The 18,071-nt window shown below is 41.5% G+C and overlaps 1 protein-coding gene across 1 annotated transcript in view; it reads right to left on the bottom strand.

The window, feature by feature from the left end:
• Window positions 1-18,071, bottom strand: part of FHIP1A (FHF complex subunit HOOK interacting protein 1A) — a 103,996-nt gene that overhangs the window by 65,110 nt on the left and 20,815 nt on the right. The window contains exons 3-4 of the mRNA XM_040967157.1: window positions 14,470-14,628; window positions 11,270-11,356 (exon numbers count right to left, since the gene is read on the bottom strand). Coding sequence (XP_040823091.1) covers window positions 11,270-11,356; window positions 14,470-14,628 — 246 coding nt within the window. The remainder of the gene's footprint in view (window positions 1-11,269; window positions 11,357-14,469; window positions 14,629-18,071) is intronic.

Raw genomic sequence — 18,071 nt, 5'->3', positions numbered from 1 at the left:
ACCTGCCCTGGCTTCTCTCTCTCTCAAAGCACTAACTTCAGTTTTTCTTGCACTGACTTTGTAGTTAATCTGTCAGTGTCCTGGGCCCAAGATTATAAACTCAGTGCAGACCAGAGGGTTTTTCAGGCACCCTGATTTGCCAATAGGGCCTGGGCAGTGCTCTGCACCTGGTGCCCACTCACTAAATGACATCTGGACAACTGACATTATCCTTGTACTCCGAGATGGCAGAATTCACACTGGAGTAACTGACAACGCGTAACAGTGCACATTTTTTTTCTTCTTTAAAGAACACAGAGGCACATTACTAGCTTCTTTGTGCAGCACAGGAAACTCAGACAGAATAAACACTTTGTATAAGGTGATGTGACAGAACCAGAACCCCAATCTTCTGACTCACATTCTAGTGCCTTTCCATAATACTCCACCTCGGCATGAACACAGGTAGCCACAAGCTCCATGTGGTAACAGTTGTCTGTGTTTAAATATTTCCTCACTATTTACTGAAATCTAGTATGTCAGTACTTTCATCCGTAACAATCAAATTTAACCACAATTTCATGTTCCAGTAGACAAGGATCAATACATAAAATTAGGTGGCAACTTCAAGCTACAGAAAGTGTTTTTCCCCCCAATGTGTTTCCAGAAAATGTTAAGCTGCAGTGTGCATATGCACCAGACCCAAACTCTCTGTACCTGTTAAATGACATTCCAAGCTGTTGACCCTCATCAGGACTGTGTTGGACAGCTTCTACCACATCACCACCCCAGCCCCTTGCCGTAGGCTTGCCATCTTTCCCCCACCCCCTTGGTCTGGACCCCAGCAGCCCTATATAGACTGCATTTTCCCCACAGTGCAAGTATCTGGGCCCATACAGGATGTTGGCATTACAGGTGGAGGCTTAACCTGCTATAGCACAATGCCAGCCCCAAGGTCATGATTCTTACCAGGTGTCTCTTTCCATACAGCTCTCCTTGACCCTCTACACTCACATTCGTGTCTAGGATCAATAATATACCCAGAATATGAGTTCTTTAACACACTTAACACGAAGAGGCAGATTCTACATCCCTTCCCCTTGGAAGTGGGTGGGCCATCGAGAATAATAAAATACAGCAGCAGTGATGTTGCTTCAGGATGCAAACCTAAGCCTAAAATGTTAGCAACTTTTACTTCCACTCCTCTTGAAGACTTAGAGTTCAATTAACATGAAAAACTCCAACAACTTGAGTACGCCATGGGAAGAAGCCCAAACTAGCCCTTTGGAGAGGCTGTACAGAAGAAGGGAAAGACAGAGAGAGATCAAGCCAGCTGCAAATGATTTAAGCCACAGAGACTGAAGTCATCCCAGCCAAGGCCTCAGACATCACGGGGATAAAAGGTCCCCACTGTGCCCTGCCCAAACTCCTGAATCACAGAGTTGTGATTCACATCAATAATGAATGGTTGTGTTAAGCTTCAAATTATGAGGACAGCTTATTACACAGCAGCAGATCACTGAAACGCCATACTCTTGTAACCAATCCTCTTAATAAGCTATTCTCACTTCCTAATTTGAGTGCCAGCTGTTCCTTCTGAGGCCCTGACAAAATATGCATGACACTCATTAGGACATAGACAGTCTAGGCCTCTCTTCTTCAAACAAAAGGACAGAACTGTACTTCTCCCTGAAGTGAGAATGTGGCTTCCAGACTTGCTCCCCTTTGGACACTGAAAAGCGAACAGAAGTGACATGTCACTTTCAGACAGAAGCCATTTCCTATGTTCTCTTCTTTTCGTCATCAGGACCACTGCTGTCAGTTCCCATTGGCAAAGATTCTATCAGCCTAGATCCTTTAGTGAGGAAAACAAGAGAAGCTATGTACAAATTGCTCATTCCATAACCTGAGATACGCATGTAGTAAGAAAAGGAGATAAACATTTATGATTTCAGCCCCTGAGATTTTAATGTGATTTATGATTGTAACACAATCATTGTGACTGATACATTCAGTAAGCTCCTTTGTTAAATGAATCTTGAACAAAATGATCCCTTACATTAAGGATCCATCTGAACTCCTGAGTATTCAACACCCCAGGAAACAGGTCACTGAGCTAAGCAGATGTGCATGGCCAACCTGCTCATTCCCACGTCAGGAAAATCATGGAAATGGGTTGACCATCTTAGAGCTACTAAACGAGAGTCCTGGCAGTTGTATTCTGGAATCCATCCACATTTGATTCAAGACCACATCTCTTGCAGGTTGTTCCCACCCAATGCCAGAGTACTGGTCAGGATTACAAGGCAGGTACATTCCTGGGAAACAGCCTCTTCCAACAGCCCAGGACACTTCCAGCCGACGTTCTCACTCTTTCCTTTCCCTTGAAGCAGCTGGCAGTGAAGTCTGACAATTCCCCCAGCTTTTCCGTATTATTCCTCATTTTCTCTCATACAGGCATTTCTCTACATCAAATCACTGCACATTTTGTCCTATCTTGGCATCTGATTTCTTTGAGAACCCAGACTAATATAATTATACCAATGAATATTCAGTCTTGAAAATTGAGCTCTGAAAAATCAGAGAAAACAGCAGCAGTTCTGTCCCATTCATCTGAAATCATAAATAACCACTTTTAAGGATGCAATATCCATATTTATAGACAGAACTACTTCATATATTCCTTAATGTGATATTTTACAACGTATGAATTTAACCTATTTCCAAAAATCCAGCCTTGTTTCAAAAGCCTCAAAAAGGCTTACAATCTCTTACCCAAAATTCTAGAGACAATGTGTAATTTGAAATTCAAAACTTTTATAACATGCAGCAGGCATACATATCTGCCACATTTGATACATCCCCAGGGGGTCCTGGATAGCACCCTATAATAAGTATAAGACATTTCACTCAAACAACTTAAACATTAACCCAAGTGCATGAAATCTAAGAAGCCTTAAGACAGTTTGGATAGAGCATTGCACCAAAAAAGTCCAAGCAAAGGTACCTTGTCAATCAAATCAATTTTAAGCAAGTATTTAGTTCTTAGAGCTTTTTGAAATTGATGATGGCTTGGGGAAATACAAACCTGCATATCCACTCCAGAAACACTGTTAGGTTGGGCAGAGCAAAAGTGACTCCGCTACCCTGTGGGAAGCAAGTGGACATTCCCAAGCAGGAATATTTGGAATGCTAAATTACCTGAGCTTGCCTCAGCGCACAAAAGGTCAACACCACCACAATGAGTACCCCGCACTAAATGCCATATGCATGCACAAACCAAAGAGTTACTGCCTTCTTTCATCTATATCCTCCCTGGTCCCCATCACATACCACACCAAAGATACATGAAAACACACTGCTGTTTGCCATGAGCAGCCATTTCCCTCAGCTCAGTCACCCCACCGTGTGGAAGTGGTCCTGGGACATCTCAGGCCAGGGAGCAGTCTGTCTTCCCTAACAAAATCCTTTGCCTGAACTAAAAGTCTCTCTTGCTCTCAATCATCTCCAAACTTAACAATAACCATGCAGCCCTCAGGAGAAAAAAGCATCAAATATGCATTTTTACTGACACAGAAGACTGCATGCCCATCCCACAATGCTGAAGGAAGAACACAGGTAACAAAACAATTTGCAAATGCAGTAATTTATTATACAGATAAATTATGAGCAGGAAGAGAAAAAGTGCAGTTGTAAAGCACCCGCAACACCTTCCTTTATACACAACAATTAGTAAACTTCATCACTGGCTCAGAAATGCTGCAGGTGCATTGTTTATGAGTATAGATATGAATGTGGGGAAAATTTTAATATGAATGTATTTATATTATTCATGCCACAGAACAAATTCTCTGTGTTTTATACTGGTGGTGGGCCTTATGTTTAATCTTATGTGTGAACTGGGGGCTAAGTGTACAAAGACAAGCACTGAGGAAAATGAGTGAGGCTCAGCTGTCAAGGCAGTGCACACAACGCAGAAGTATCAACAGGGCCATTACCAACAACCTGAGCTCAGACTTCCAGTCCTAGCAGAGCATACAGGAAATGGGACATCGCTGCTTCCACCTGGAAGTCCTCCAGCAAACACCCAACCCTGGACTCCTGCTCATCTGCCTCCCGAGCCCTGGTCTGCCACTCAGCAAAGGACTCCTCCCTTCAACCACGGAGTGGGCTAACAATCACAGGAGGGGCTGTTTACCGGTGCCCTGTCCCTCTTCCTTTTCCTGAACCTTTTAATTCTAAGTGACAAAACACAAACAGAAGATTGAGCACACAGAGATAAAGTAATTAATGGAGGCTGGAGGAAAAAAAAAAACAGTAATAGCCTTTGTTCTCCCCAGTTCTAACTAGCTCTGGGAGAAATTATCTGCAATGAATAAAAGTCAAAGGATCTTAATTAGGAGGTTGGGAATTCAAGTCCAATACAGTAACACTCCCTTTTCACTCTTGATTAACAATTAACCCTTGAATATGTTAAACAGATCAAGTCAAGACATTAGGATTTCCATTTATCTTTTCTTTCTGTTTTTGAGCAAGCCAGTTTATCTTTTTCAGCCGGTATAATTTCTTTTTTTAATTTTAAATTGTATTTATCTGAGACAGAGACAGACATACAGGGGGGACCTCCCCCTGACTGGTTCTCTCCCCACAGGACTGCAACAGCCAGAATGTGGCTGGCAGGGAATCCAGTACTTGAACCATCACTTCCAGCCTGCTAAGCTAAGCTCTACAAGAAGCTCGAATCAGAACGGAATTGCAATTCAAATCAGACACTCCTATTTGGGATATGGGCAAACCCCCGACAAACCCCAATGCTTTAAACAGAGTGGAACCGGTCACTCCACTGGGCTGTGGGACACTAGAACCTCTTAGTTATATCTTATTGTGTCAGGGTAACTCTTGCCAAACCTTGTTATGCCCCCTTATCCACTCTTCTCCACCTCTAGTAATCACAGATTTGAATTCTGAGTGCCTATTTTTATCTTCCACTAATGGAAAAAGAACATGGAGTCAGCATTTATCTTTCTGTGTCTGGCTTATTTCATCTAACATAACACCTTCCAGTTACAGCCATTTCACTGCAAGTATCAAGATTTTTTTTCTTAGTAGCTGACATATTCATACTCGTTATTATCATAATTCATCCTCTCAGGTAACCCAAGAACGTTTCCTTATAAAATATGAAGAAAGGGCATCAGCAGCAGGTAGATGACAAGGTGCTCTGAGAACCAAGCCAGTTCAGTGCTGAGGAAGGCAGGGTATTTACACAGGATTTCAGCAGCAGAAATCTCTCCATTCCTTGCTCAACAGCATGAGTGGGGTCTAGTGGAGGTCCACAAGATGGATGTGGAGTGAGGTTTTAGGAAATCTTTTTTTTAGGTTTCTTTTTTTTTTTAAATTTGTGATTATATTTTTGACAATCTTTACATAGTTATTTAGGATAAAAACATTCAAGGGCTATAGGAAAGTGGGTAAGACTATTATTTCCACACTGTCTCCCTCATATATCTGAGGCAAAAGGGAAACATTGAGGGAGAAGTCCCACGGAGTTCCCCACCCACCCCAGGTCCCGGATGTGGGGCATACTCCGAGATACTTGCTCAAGTGGTTTTGATAGTTCACCAGTTATGAATCGCTGCCAATCTTGCCACTCCAAGCACAATGAGGTCTTTGAAGAATCCACTGATTGACATAGTCCATCTTAGAGTCTCCGTTTGCCCAGTATTTCACTGCCAACATATAGCTGAGATGGTTGATTGACTTGTTCTGTCTTCTCTCTTTTCTTGGTTAGGGTTCTGAGTCTGGCAGTTCGATTGGGCGGATCCCCAAAGAAACTTTGTCTGAGGTGTTCCCAGACCTGACTCTTGTATGTACTAGCAAGCAAAGGGTCCAGCACAGTCCATTGTCCCAATCAACTGGTGGTTGCAATTGCTGGGTTGGTTCTGTCTTCACTCCCAATTTCCACTGGAACCAATGGGTATTGCAGTCCAGCCTGGTGCTGCCCAGCACATACTTGGACATAGCAAAAACCAGTGGGAGCTGCCACCTGGTCAGAGTGACCCACAATTACCCCCACCAGGTCCACCCCCTACCCTGGTTTGCAGTATGTGTAGCAGTAGTCCAGTCCGTCCCACATCCCATTCCACCGCAGCCCCTGTCCTGGTTTTTGTGCCCTCCCTTAGAAGTAGTAACCCAAAAGGGATGAGCCCATTATTTCCCTCTCAGGCCTCTCTCCCTCCCGGATTATGCACTCTCCAGACTGTTCAATCAATCTACAGCTTTTAAATAGGGGAATTTTGTCCCTTTACATTTTAAATTATTATTGATAAGTATTTAGTCTTCTTAATGTTTTTTCTTTAGAAGTTACTTCTGGGGTCCGGTGCAGTTGCCTGGTGGCTAAAGTCCTCACCTTGTAAGCACCAGGATCCCATATGGTCACTGGTTCATGTCCCAGCTGTTCCACTTCCCATCCAGCTCTCTGCCTGTGGCCTGGGAAAGCAGCTGAGGACGGTCCAAAGCCTTGAGACCCTGCACCCATGTGGAGACCTGGGAGAAGCTCCTGGGTCCTGGTTTTGGATTGGCTCAGCTTTGGCCATTACAGTTACTTGGGAAGTGAATCAGTGGACAGAAGATCTTCTGTCCCTCCTCTTTTCTGTATATCTGACTTTCCAATAAAAATCAATAAATCTTTATAAAAGTTTCTTCTGCTAAAACATCGACGTTCTTTTTCTAGTGGGTTTTGCACTCTCACACGTTTTTCTGATGGTGTTTACCTTGCCTTTTCTTAGGACTTCCTGACAGATTTGCTGGGTGCAGTATTTGGGGCTGGCAGGCTTTTGTGTTTTTTTACTTTTTTCCCCTTGAGAACCTGGAATACATGATTTCATTTCCATTTTCCTCCTGGCTTGAAAGGTTACTGCTGATAAATCTGTTGCTATTCTAATGGGAGACCCCATAAGTGTGACTTGACTCTTCTCTCTCGCAGATTTTATAATTCTGCCTTTTTGGTGTACTTGTGACAGTTTAACTATTTGCTGTAGTGATGATCTTTTCTGGTCAGTCTTTTTGGGGTCAAGTCTTCTGGACTTAAGTTCATATCTTTGTCAAGAGTAGGGAAGTTTTCAGCTACTATTTCACTGTTCTACATCATTTCACTGCTCTACGTCATTATTGCTCTCTTTGCCTTCAGGGATTCCCACAATTTGAAAACTTACTCACTGATGTTTCCAAGCTCTCAGAGACAGTCCTCAACCTTATTTATGGGCGGGTGGATGGATGGGAAATTTTAAAATAGACATTTTTGAGTTCAGATATACTTTCTTCTGCTCAATCTAGTCTATTGCTTAAGTTTCCAATTAGATGTTTTCTTTGGCTTTATTTCTTCTCGTATTTGACTCTTACAAGATATCAATCGCTTTGATAAATTTCTCACCCATATCATGCATGCTGTTTAACAGTCTGTGTTCTGTAGTATATCTTTGAGCATCCTTATTAATCATTATTTCAAATTCTTTATCAGCTGTTCCACCAATCCTTTTTAGAGTCTGTTATTAAGTATTATTTTATTCCTCTGGAGGCATCTTATTGCCTTGCTTTTTCATACTTGCTTTATATCTATGATGATATTTGCACACCGGAAGTATTAGTTGCCTCTGTTACTTTCAGGAAGATGTATTTTATGGAGTACTTAGGCTGTGGTTCCAGCTGAATCTGCAATGCAGCAAACAATAGCAGCAGCACTGGGAATTTAGGGTACAGGAGTGCCCTCAAGGATGTGTCCGTGGGATACCAGCCTTCAGACCAATGTGGCTCCAGTCTCAGACTTGTCACTCTGGTACCCACAATGGCATGAATGTAGCTAGGTTGCAGTAGTGCTGGCTCAGAGTACAGCAAGAATGTGCAGGGCTGTAAGATGGCATCCTCCAATTTCTATGATATGATGTGGCACCCATCTGCCTTTTTAACCTTCAAAGAATTACTGTGTTTAGGAAAGGAACGAAGTGAGCAATCCTGCAGCCACATATGGCATAATGCTAGACCAAACCAGGAGCCCACAGACCACCAAGATCTGCCCAGCATGAGACAGGGCCTAAACCTACTTTGCTGTGAGTTATCTGCTGCTAAAGTAGACTTGCCACCAAAGACCACTGTAACAAATTAACAGTGATGCTGGCTGTGAAATAAGTCCAACTGACTAGGGCCATGGAACCAACATACGCCCATAGGCTCCATTCACAGGCACTGGTATGGAGACAGAGATCATCACTATTCATCCACTGATGATATTATCAATTCAAAAATGCATTAGAGTCTCACAGCCAAAGAGCTCCAAGATGTCTTGCAGACACACACCAAGCCCACACAAGACTGGAGGTGATGAAGTCACAAATCCATCCTGTTAAGCCATAGGTCCACAGGCTCTGTCTGAAAATACAGGCCTGGTAACAGAGGTCACAATTTTCTATCTGGTACTGGGTCTCACTGTAGTGGGATTGGTACTTCCTGACTCCTCTATGGAAGTATTATTTCTAACCATCTGCCCAAAGGACAGGCTCTAGGCTATACTACGGCGGGCCTGGTACCAAGTTTCAAGCATAAAGATGCCAAGTAGGAGGCATCTCTCTATGCTGTGCTACTTGGAGCTGGCAGGGGGGTGACAGGGTAGCTCTTGCCTTCCTACCTTGTCCAATATATCCTTTCTTCTTATTCCACTAAAACCGGGATTCTATATTTTGTGAAGGTGACCTGATGCATGACTAGCCGTTTAAATTTGTGTCTCTGTGGGGAGACTTAGCATATATTAACTCAGATACTTTCTTGCTCTTTCTCCCAATTGTTCATTTTATATATTCAGTATCGACTCTAATTTAACAATAAGCATGTACGAATTTCAGTTTTTAAAATATCATACTTTAATAATAAGCATAATTAAGAAAAATATTAGGTAACCTATGCAAAGTACTATTTGTAATTACTATCTTCCACTGACCATACTCCACAAAGGCACCAAGTACCAGTGCTAGGTTTGCACTTTAACAATCATGCCATTAAGGTGTTGTTTACTCAACTTCCTAAATCCAAAAACAATGGATTCAGCCCTGGAGAACCCCATAAAAACACACGGGGATGCTACTAGAAATTATGCTGGAGACACAACACTGTGACAAACATAGAACAAGTAATCATACATGCAATGATTTAACTCCACTTGTGGTAAGTGCTGTGAGGAAGTGTGGAAAGATCAATAACACCCTGCTAACAGCTCTCAGGGATAGCTCTCACCCTCAATTACAGGTCGGTTACCATTAATATCTGTAACATCAAATTATGCTGATTGTATTGACATAAAATGTACTGGACAAAGAGTAATTATAATAATTTTCACTATAAGAATAATAACAGGAAATTTTTATGTCAATAGGTCAATGAAGAAAAGGATGAAAATAAATGAGAAAGAAAATCTAAGTGTGTGAGCATATACAGAAAATTACTGCCAAGGAGTTTCAACAATACTGCTGCGTTCCTCTAGAGAGGAAAGCTCCTCATTGCAGAGGCTTGGAGCCCACCCATGCAAGACATCCGCTCTATCCCAGAACAGCAACAATGTCTATGCAAGGCAGACATAGTAACAGAGATAAGGTATGTATTTTTCATATATGCTCCATATTTTCCAAGATGAATTGGGTTTCATATACTTGCTACCTTTGTGCCCATAAACCACTTAAATAACCTGGTCATCTCAGGAATTCTATGTCTTAATGACATCTGAGTTACCTAGAGGCAACACAAAAATCCTAGTCGGACCACCTGCCTATTTTGAAAAATGTGATCACTGTATTCAGCAGATACTCAATAAGGTGAACAGGCACTTAGCCTAGCAGTTAAGAGACCCAAATCTCATATCATAGTACCTGGGTTTGACATCCAGCTCCAGCTAGTAATTCCAGGTTCCTACCAACATAGACCCTGGGAGGCAGCAGGTGATGGCTCAAATATCTGGGCCCCTGCCACCCACCTGGGAGGGCTGGATTGTGTTTCTGGCTCCTGACTTAATACATATGTTCCATGTATTATATATTGCATATACCATACTATATGGAAAGGCCAGCAAACTGTGGCCCAATAAGTCAAGCTGTTGAATGCAATGCTGGCATCGCATGAGTGCCAGCTGGAGTCCCAGCTGTTCTGCCCTCTGATTCAGATTCCTGGTAATGCTCCTAGAAAAGCAACAGAATATGACCCAAGTGACTGGGTTCTCTGCTATCCATGTGGGAGATCTGAAACTCCAGCCTCCTGCTTTGGGTCTGGCCCATGTCCAGGCACTGCTGCCACTTGCAGAATAACCCAACAGTTAGAACATCAATCTTAACCTCTTTCTCAATCTGCCTTTCAAATATAGATCTTATTTTTAAGAAAAAATATACTAAGTGATAACAAGTGAACATCTTTCATCACAACGTACTGTTCTAAATCAGAAAACCCTAGGCATGTACAGCAAGACTTCAAAGTTGCTAAAACCAGGTATTCATGAATTTCATAAAATGCTAGTCCATAAAAATAGAATTTGAAGATACAAAAAGGTGATTATTCTAGCAAATCAATACACACATTATCTTCTAACTGTCCTTCCTACCTACCCAAAAGCTTGGCCAATATCTTCTGAATTAAATATAAATCTCTTCACTTAGAATTTTAGGTCCAAGTGTGTCTGTGATAGCTTGCAATGTAAAAGGCAACAGTTGATGTATTAAGCAAAATGAAAACCTCACAAGAAATTCACAGTGGTGTTAATGAGTCCACCAGCATTTGATGCGGCTTTAACTTGGCTTCAATTTAATATTTGCTGTCACAAAAATTGTTATAATATAAAATTATGTTCCATTAAGGGCATGGCAAAAAACCACAGCACTTCTATTATGACTGAGCCTCCTCAGACCTTCAGTAAAACTTGAATCCTCCATGACACATTCAAAAGGCAGCTAGCCAAGAGTTCCAAGTAACCACCAACCGCAAACAATGAAGTAGGCACAAAAGTCAGAATCTACCTGCCAGTCCTACTTTAAGTTATTAATCGGATATTCACAGAGCCATGGCAATTCCATGGCACCAAATGGAATCCATCAGGCTTAATTTGTGGTTAGCATTCACATTATGTTGGACACTGCTAAGGAATAAGAATGGGATAAACAGAAAAACAAGATTAAGGCCACCATCAACTCAAATATACTGGGTTGACCTTCCTCAGTTTCCATTAGTTACACTCTAAACAGATGATTAGACCATCACTGACCTTATGAAGAGCAGGAGCCAAGACAGGTACCAAGAATCCATTGTAAATGTAATTGACAAGCTGATTGCGAATCAAAGGATGAGCCACCTAAGACAGAAAGTCAAGACAAGACAAAGAGTTCAAACTTTAGATATTCTTGAAACTAAGTCTTTCTGTGTGCATCCTAAAGTTAGAGCAAAAATCCAAATTTTGGTAATTTGCTTCAAAATTAAAGAGCAATTCAGACACTCAAACTGGCATGGAATTGTTTCAAATGTTTTACTCAATATAGACAGTTTGTCTAACATTAGAAAAAAATAAAACAGGTGTTTATGTTAGTGGTTAAGACACCAGCATCCCCCACCAGAGGGCCTGGGTTCAATTCCTGCCTTCTCTTTCATTTTAGCTTCTTGCCAATGTTGACCCACAAAGGCTCGAGGAATTGAGTGCCTGTCTTTCATGTGTAGACTGGACTGTATTATTAGTTCCTGGCCTTGACCCAGTCCTAGCTGCCAGGGACATTCTGCAGAATGAACCAGCAGCAGGTGGGAGTTATCCTGTTCTGTCTCTCTCAAGTAATACATAAATATTTTAAATGTTAATGAAAATAAGAAGAGATTGGGCCCGGAGCGGTGGCGCAAGTGGTTAAAGGTCCTCGCCTCGCACCCCCGGGATCCCATATGGGCGCCGGTTCTAATCCCGGCAGCCCCGCTTCCCTTCCAGCTCCCTGCCTGTGGCCTGGGAAAGCAGTCGAGGACGGCCCAGAGCTTTGGGAACCTGCACCCGCGTGGGAGACCCAGAAGAGTCTCCTGGCTTCGGATCGGCATAGTATCGGCCCGTTGCGCTCACTTGGGGAGTGAATCATTGGACGGAAGATCTTCCTCTCTGTCTCTCCTCTCTGTATATCAGCCTTTCCAATGAAAAAAATAATAAAAAATAAATCTTTAAAAAAAAAAAAGAAAATAAGAGATTATACTTTTGAATTCCAAAAACAATTTTAAAGTGTCTATTTCAAAGAAGATTAAGATTGAAGATGGACTAAATAACAAGGATTAATAAATTGAAATAAACAAACTGCATGCATAGTTTTTCCCTTCTAAGTCTCACCTCAACTTGTAATTAACTGAAAACAAAAGCGCATAACTGTCAAAATCGACAAATACAAGCTCTTTGTTAGAACAAAGAAGTTCTTCACTTGAAGATACATCTTCTGATACTCAGTTATACCAGGGAAATGTAGTATTACATTGTTAATTAACCTCATAATGCTGGAAACTGTTGTTGATGTTATGTTATGGCATTTAATTGGCCGGAACGACAATCTGCCAGCTATGTCTCCAGACCAGAGATAGTCTCCACAAGAAACTGCTGAATTCAGCTGGGCAAGAAGATACTGGACTCTATGCAAGGCACATGCTTGCACTGAAAGAAATAAGACTAGATTTGATCTGTAACACTGCAACAAGGTGGAGCAATCCACCATGGGGGGAGGGCAAAAAGAGGGGAAGGGGGGACATCAGAGCCTATGAAACGCTGTTATAAAATTAAAAGCAATAATAAATAAATAAATAAATAAAAGAAAAAGAAACTAGGGAAGAAGGCATTTGGAAATATTTTATTAAAAGTCAATGTTCAGAAGCAGAAAACATCACATCAATTCCTATATTTGATTTTCAAAATGTACTTCATGGGGGTCTTGTGCAGTAGCCTGGCAGGTAAAGTCCTCATCTTGCACGCGCCTGGATCCTATATGGGTCACCAGTTCTAATCCTGGCAGCCCCACTTCCCATCCAGCTGCCTGTTTGTGGTCTGGGAAAGCAGTCAAGGACGGTCCAAAGCCTTGGGACCCAGCATCCATGTGGCAGACCCGGAAGAAGCTCCTAGCTCTTGGCTTCGAACTGGCACAGCTCCAACCATTCTGGCTGCTTGGGGAGTGAATCAACAGATAGAGGATCTTCCTCTCTGTTTCTCCTCTCTGTATATTTCACTTTCAAATAAAAATAAAATAAATCTTTAAAAAATGTGCTTCATGTAGGCAAACTTCTACTGATATATTTTGTAAAGTAATCTTTTGGTTAGAACCCCAACAAAAAGTCTTACAAGTATATGGTTCCAATTTCAAAAAATATTACTTAATTTTCATGTTCTGAACCATGTACAATTAGCTTTACTTCTATTTAAAACAAAAAGAAAAACAATAAAGTCAAAAGTAATTTAAGAGAAGTTAAGATGGATTCTTAAATTACTGGTAATCTGGTACACATGAAAAGGAAGTAATAGTAGTTCCACATTTTTTTTATCTAAACACTTCTGCAAGATGCTGATAGACGGTAATATTAAAGGAGAAAAGTAATTTAAGATGTAATTCATTTATCTTATATAAGTAAAACTTCCCTTGACTTAGCAATAAAAATGAGATGGGAACTCAAGTAATTTACTTGCATTTTCTTCCAGAAGCTATTTCTTCATTTGTCAGATAAGCAGATTATAACTAACATTCTTCATCCTATGATCGCCATAAAGAAAACCTGATTTCTTAATAATTCCAACATTAAAGTAATATTTATGCTGTACAGGAGTAAAACAGGTCTGATAAAAACCTGCTCCACTTCCTTAAATATATATAAATCTGATTTTTATTGAAAACAATAACAAGACTTATGAAGGTAAAAATTCAGCCAGGAAGCTGAAGCTGCAGGAGTTCAGTGACTGCTTTTTCCCACACGCAGGCCAATTTCAAAGCAAATTTAATTTGGGTTGCTAAAAAGATGCTTAACTTCTTCTAAATTCAATTGGGATAACAATATTCTTTATGTAGTATGCACCATTAAGCAAAATAAAATGTTTTCCTTTGTAAATTCCCAAAAAGACCTTCAAGTAAAAGCAGTATAATGTGGAATACTTAGAAGCCTAAAAATATCTATTTAATGAGTCAAACACTGAACTTATTTTTGATGGTTAAGTGGATAATCAAAACAGAATTAACAATTTCTCTAAAGATAATAAAGAAAACCTAGTCTTTTTATGACAATTAAAACTTCCCAGAAGCCTATAAACTAAAATTCTCACTCATTCAAGGACAATGAGTAGTCTTGAAACAAAGCACCAACACCTCACTGCCTTTATGAAAATAAACAAGGGGCGAATCAGCAAACTGATTTTTGTGATGCTTGGGGTCCCAATGAGACCACTAAGAAAGATCCTCCAGTGTGCTCTGGTACCTGGATGACTGCATTGCAAAACTCCAGGGAGTTCATGAACTGGACAAGAGGAGGCAAGAGGAGCCAGTCGTCTTTCAGCAGGCAGTGCCATTCTTCGCCTTTTTCTTCTAGCTTTGTAGGCAGCGAAGAGTAGAGACCACTGAGTCCAGTTGCAAGCACCTAGATTCAGAAACACAAAGTAAGGTCTTAACCTGAAGCTGACAAGTATCATTGATACTGCTGGTCCAAAGACTGAACTCTAAACAGGGAAGGTATTTTCGGTATTAGAGGATATCAGCCAGTTAGGAAGGAGTCACCTGGGGGGGAAGAATAACACCAGCAGGGCGTAAAGAATCATCAGAATTATTCAGTTAATATATACACAACTGAGACAGGTTGCTCATCTCCCATGCGCCACGCACAGTGCTGTGGTGAAAACGGGATGCAGCGAGGACAGGCACACAACAGTGAATGAAATATAAATCCTGCTTCCCAAGGAGTTCAGCAGAGCAGACTCATAAACAGTAACAACATGCTGCCTCACGGAACCTTGGATGCAAACACAGAGACGCCACCCATTTGACAATGGGAGCAAGCCTAGCACTAAGGTGGTCCAGGAAGGAGGTTGTTTAGACAGCAACCACAAGCAGCTTCACGAAAACGACTGCATGTAAAAAATGGCATGTTCAAGGTCATGATGACACTTGTATATTTAGAAACACTTTTGTGTCTATTGTTTTATCTGACTGCATTCACAAACAATAGTAAAGAGGAAAAAACTGAGGGATGGGAGTCAGCCCAGTCGGATGTGATAACAAGAGTTCACGCACAGCTACAGCAGATTCACATTGACGGGCCAAGGTGGGGAGGGCAGGGGGGAAGGAGGTGGGAGCTACTTAAGCAGTATCAACCCAAAGCCCCTGAGACTTACCCTCTTAGTGCCCTATGCCTAAGGTTAAACTGACATCACTGGGACTTGGTGCAGGAAAGTGAAAGAGAATTTAAAAACTTTCAACTTGATCATCAAGAAAATGATAGTTGGGCCCGACGGCGTGGCCTAGCAGCTAAAGTCCTCGCCTTGAACGCGCCAGGATCCCATATGGGTGCTGGTTCTAATCCCGACAGCTCCACTTCCCTTCCAGCTCCCTGCCTGTGGCCTGGGAAAGCAGTCAAGGAAGGCCCAAAGCTTTGGGACCCTGCACCAGTGTGGGAGACCCGGAAGAGGTTCCTGGATCCTGGCTTTGGATCGGCATAGCATCAGCCGTTGCGCTCACTTGGGGAGTGAATCATTGGAAGGAAGATCTTCCTCTCTGTCTCTCCTCCTCTCTGTATTTCTGACTTTCCAATAAATAAATAAATCTTAAAAAAAAAAAGCAAAGAAAATGATGGTGCCTTGCACACAGATAGAAAGGTAGAAATGGAACACAGTTAACACTGAATGCTTGTTTGTTTTTATCTTGGGGAGTGTACGAACAGAGAATTGCAGCTACTCCCAACTGAGAAGTGATGTTAGCTAGCTAAGCAGCGCCTTAAAGATCCTAATTTTTCAATAGTGTATAGCATGGACAGGAATGACACTGGACCCATGAACATGACCTTCAAAGGCACTGCTCTTGGGGCTAGCACTGTGGCATACTAGGTTAAGTCTCCACCTGCGGCTCCAACATCCCATGTGGGCACTGGATCAGTCCTATCTGCTCCATTTCTGCACCAGCTCCCTGCTAACATGCCTAGGAAGACAGTGGAGGAACACGCAAGACCTTGTGCCTTTCTATGTGGGAGACCCAGAGGAAGCTCCAGCCTCCAGGCTTCAAATCAGCACAGCTCTGGTCATTGTGGCCATCTGGGGAATGGCCCAGTGGATGGGAAAACCTCTGTCTCTCCTTCTCTCTCTGTCATCAGCCTTACAAATAAAACAAATATTAAAATAAAAAAGCACTGCTCAGGCACAAACCCTGAGGTTAAGATGAACTCAAGTGAGATGGAAACAGTGATCATATCATCTAATGGAAGATGAATGACTAACAGTGTTAGAAATGGTCAGAAAACATTATAGAAAATATGTGCTGCTGTCGGTGTGTAAATGGCCTCTCACCAGACTCGAGGGGTTAGCAGCAGCAAACATCCTCAGAAGTGATTTCCAAGATGGCAAAGAATAAATAAGGGGTAGCCAAAAAAAAAAAAAAGTGGAAGAATAAGCAGAGAGAATAGTGCTTGCATGCTTACAATGTCCACTCATTTATTCCCTCACTTAGTAAGAAAAATGCTGAGTACTTAGTAGTTATAGGTTAGGTGCTAGGCTAAGTACAGAAAATACAACAGAAAGCACGTACAAAACCTTAAAGGGAAAAGAAAATATGGTTTCCTCCAGGATCTAAGAGATGTGCAGAACTGTTAGAACTGCACAGGAAGAGGCTGGCAAGGGAAGTATAGGCTAGACTGTTTAGGGTTTTACAGGATGAAACACTTATGAGACATCCAAATGGAGAGTCCAACAGACATACATGAGCATCTGATACGTGTGTGCTTCAATCAGAACTCAGGGGCCACAAAGGCCGATCTGGAGCTATCCACATGTGAATCCACCCACGCAAATCAGACCAAGGAGACTGAAACAGAGATACGATTAAAACAATCCACAATGTCCGGCATCAGAAACAGAAAAGTCAGAAGGAGGTGTAGGTCTAGATTATAGCAGACTTGGGAAAATATTTTCTACAGAGCCACGCATCTCTTCTTGGCTTGTGCTATTCCCACAGCACGGCGCAAGTCACCTTTCTTCCATTTTTAATGTATACCCATCTTCTCCATCTCACCTGCTCTGACTTGTTCACCTCCTTTCCACACAGAAGTATAAATGGTTTGTCATGTCAGGAGTGCTGAGTTTCAGATGCTCATGGTACTTTCCACAAGTGACAAACACAGCTCAACAATACTTTACAGGCCTGGGAGGCTTAAGCACAGAGAAACCAGATGAAGGCATGGGAGGAATTGGGGGTAGAGATGGACCATACAGAAGGAGGCCATAGGGAATTACATAAAGCAGTGAGAGAAAGAGAGGAACCAACTCAATGCCAGAGAAATCAAGAGATTAGTTATCCATTTCTGTTTCCTAGTAACCTTTATTCATTCATTAAAAAAGAAAAATACTGAGCACTTTCTCCAGGCAGATACTCTGTTAAGTAAGGGAAGTACAACAGTAAACAAGATGGAATATTTATCTTTTTCAAAATTAGGGCATCTGTAGTTTCAAGGAGGGATGTCACCTATTCAAAATATTTAACTCCTTGTCAACTACTCAAACAAATCACTTTAATTCCAGTACTAAATGTGATTCAAATGAGTTGCCTGTTACAAATTAGAAACCTCTGGCAAAAGAGAACAAAGCCCAAAAGTTCTCCTTGAAGAGAAATCTAATCTTGATGCCATATTTTTGAAATCAATTACATTTGCTAACTCATGCTAAATTAACCACAGAACAAAGGCTTTGATTCTGCATACTCCTGATTTCTTAACCACTTCTGGGCTTTGAAGATGAATTCATAAAGACAGGCTTAATTTGTCTGACTAAAAAGCTGGGAATAACTTTTGAGTCTATCAATATAATTACAGCAACATTAATT

This window comes from Ochotona curzoniae, unplaced genomic scaffold (genome assembly GCF_017591425.1).
Source record: "Ochotona curzoniae isolate NIBS_2020 unplaced genomic scaffold, NIBS_Ocur_1.0 scaffold_4506, whole genome shotgun sequence".
Taxonomy (NCBI): Eukaryota; Metazoa; Chordata; class Mammalia; order Lagomorpha; family Ochotonidae; genus Ochotona; species Ochotona curzoniae.
The sequence above is the reverse complement of the archived record's forward strand: the minus strand, read 5'-3'. Positions and strand labels throughout refer to the sequence as shown.